The sequence below is a fragment of the Pelophylax lessonae genome, assembly GCF_965119305.1.
Source record: "Pelophylax lessonae genome assembly, chromosome: 1".
Classification (NCBI taxonomy): Eukaryota; Metazoa; Chordata; class Amphibia; order Anura; family Ranidae; genus Pelophylax; species Pelophylax lessonae.
The window spans coordinates 11,331,057-11,333,829 of NC_138768.1; the positions used below are offsets into that span (position 1 = coordinate 11,331,057).

A 2,773-nucleotide genomic window follows, 5' to 3' on the forward strand; every position below is an offset into this window, starting at 1 on the left:
CAACTGTGTGTGCAGCTGGCCTCTGGACTGACGCTTGTGGAGTTCGGCTGTTGTATTGGTCGCTGCTCTCTGCAAGGTTTATGCTAGGCTGCTAGCCCCCGAAGACGACTCCAGAGACGTTCATTTTATAGGTACAGAATCCTCTCAATGGGGACTGTCCCCAGACAACTGGTATGGATGGTAATCTTAGTTTTACCTTTATTTTTTTCTAAGATGTTTACATTTTCCTGCATGATATTCTTTATGTATTTTTTCATGTCCCTCCACATTACAAAGACCGTAAACTTTGCATTCTTTCTAAATGTCTGAGACTTACATTTCTCATTCTGTTTACAGAAATGGCCTCTGCTCTGATGAAGGAGCTGGAATGTTGCATCTGTCTGAGCATTTATACGGATCCTGTAATGCTGAAATGTGGACACAACTTCTGCCGGGACTGCATTGACCGTGTGCTGGACACACAGAGGTGGTCTGGAATTTACTCCTGTCCTGAATGCAGACAGGAGTCCCAGGAGCGGCCTGCACTGCACAGGAACATAACACTACGCAACATTTTGGAGAATTTCCAATCTACGCAGCCTGATCAGGAGGAGTCCGGGGTCTTCTGTACTTACTGTATTCACACTTCTGTATCTGCTGTGAAATCCTGTCTGCTGTGTGAAGCTGCTCTATGTGATAATCATCTGAAAGTTCACAGCAAGTCACCAGAACACGTTATAACGGATCCATCCACTTCTCCGGAGAACAGGAAATGTTCCCTTCATAAAAAGATCCTGGAGTATTACTGCAAGGAAGACTCTACCTGTGTCTGTGTGTATTGTATGATCGGTGAGCACAAAGGCCACCAGATGGTGTCACTGGATGAGGCCCTTGAAACAAAGAACAATTGGCTAAAAAATGTTCGTCAGAAACTGGCTACAAAGAGAGAGGAGACCGAGAAAAGAGTCCAGAGTCTGCAGGAGCTCCGGAGAAAAGTACAAGGAAAAGCGGCTGGTGACACGGAGAGAATCACCGTCATGTTTAGAGACCTCAAAAGACGGCTGGATGACCTGGAGAGGAAAATCCTAAGTGATATCTCCGGAAAGGTAGAAGAGGTCTCAGTCTCTGTGTCGGATCTGATTAAGAAGCTGGAAATAAAGAAGGATGAGTTGTCCAGGAAGATGGCTATCATTGAGGAGCTGTGTAAAACCAAGGATCCAATGACTATCCTACAGAGATCCAAAATAGGAGACTTGTGTGAGGATGGAGATAATGAGAACCAAAAGAGATCTGACACACAGCTCCATGATGGAGGGCTTCTGGATGTTGCTTGGATCAACCACATGTCCAATACATTATTGGATACAATAAAAGGGATAAATGTCTGCTTCTATGTACAGGAAGCTGCAGACCTATTACTGGATGTGAACACAGCTCATAATAATCTACTTATATCGGTTGACAAGAAAACCGCATCCCGGTTAAATATAGGCCAGAAACGCCCGGAAACACCAACAAGATTTCAGTCTGTTTTTCACGTGTTGAGCAGCCAAAGGTTTATCTCAGGGCAACATTTTTGGGAAGTGGATGTCGGGGGATCAATTAGCTGGAGGGTTGGAATGTGTTACCCCAGTATGGAGAGGAAGGGAACGGATCATTCATGGATTGGAAGAAATAATAAGTCCTGGGGTCTTTTCAGGAATAAAAATGAGTATTCAATGGTACATAACCGTAAAGTGATAAACTTACCTGACAATGCCTCCAGTGATAGAGTCAGGATCTTTCTGGATTACGAGGGTGGACAGATTTCCTTCTATTCCGTGTGTGGCACAATCAGACATCTTCACACCTTCACGGCCACCTTCACTGAGCCCCTTTGCGCTGTATTGGGCGTATGGGATGGTTTTGTTAAGGTATGTGGGGGTAGCCGTAGATAGACTTTATTCAAAATCCAATGGCCGAATCCTTGGTGAGGTTTCCAACGAAACACACTTTTTACGGTGATGACTGGTAATCCATGGGAAACGCCTCAAAAATCCACTGCATAACAACTGTAGATAATAATAATAATGCCATATGAGAAATTATTCAAGTGTTCGAACATCACAAAGAAGAGGGATCTTATTCAAAACATATTTGGCCTATAGGATAAAACAGTGGATAAGAACTTCTTCTTCATGATCAGATTTACATCCAAAACTTCTTCTCTCTACCGTTTACTGATTATGGTGATTGATTGCAAAAATCATTCTATCAATGGACATATAGCTACATGTCTTACTATTGGTCATAGGTTGGAGGACATCGACCCTGCTTCATGATCAGATTTACATTCAAACCTTCTTCTCTCTACCGGTAACTGATTATGGTGATTGACTGCAAAAATCATTCTATCAATGGACATATAGCTACATGTCTTACTATTGGTCATAGGTTGGAGGACATCAAACCTTTGAACGGAAGACGATTTTCTACAAAACGAATGGAATCTCTGGGGTTTATAGAAGAAGAGTCTCTAAAACAACTACAGGGTTTCCCAATATTCGCCATGTAAAGGGAAATTATAGCTAAATGTAGCTTTATTTACAAAATATTCATTACAAAATTTTAGAAAATATTATCTACGTGTTGGCCACCTCTTTATACACACTCCCGTACTTATGCATTCCTTATCCATGTTTCTAATCTGTTACTTGTACACCTCGGCTTTTAAGTGGCCCAACAAGTAAAAGTCAAAAAACTTTGACCAGCGCTTGTGAGGTCAGTGGTAAATTTGTGAATAATGGTTATACAG

General features: G+C 42.1%; 1 protein-coding gene across 1 annotated transcript; it reads left to right on the forward strand.

The window, feature by feature from the left end:
* Positions 1-338: 338 nt before the first annotated feature.
* Positions 339-2,274, forward strand: LOC309565015 (E3 ubiquitin/ISG15 ligase TRIM25-like; the record flags this gene model as incomplete). Its single annotated transcript, XM_082269748.1, has 1 exon — positions 339-2,274. The coding sequence occupies one exon, from the start codon at positions 339-341 to the stop codon at positions 1,914-1,916; it is 1,578 nt and encodes a 525-aa protein (XP_082125874.1). The 3' UTR covers positions 1,917-2,274.
* Positions 2,275-2,773: the final 499 nt, after the last annotated feature.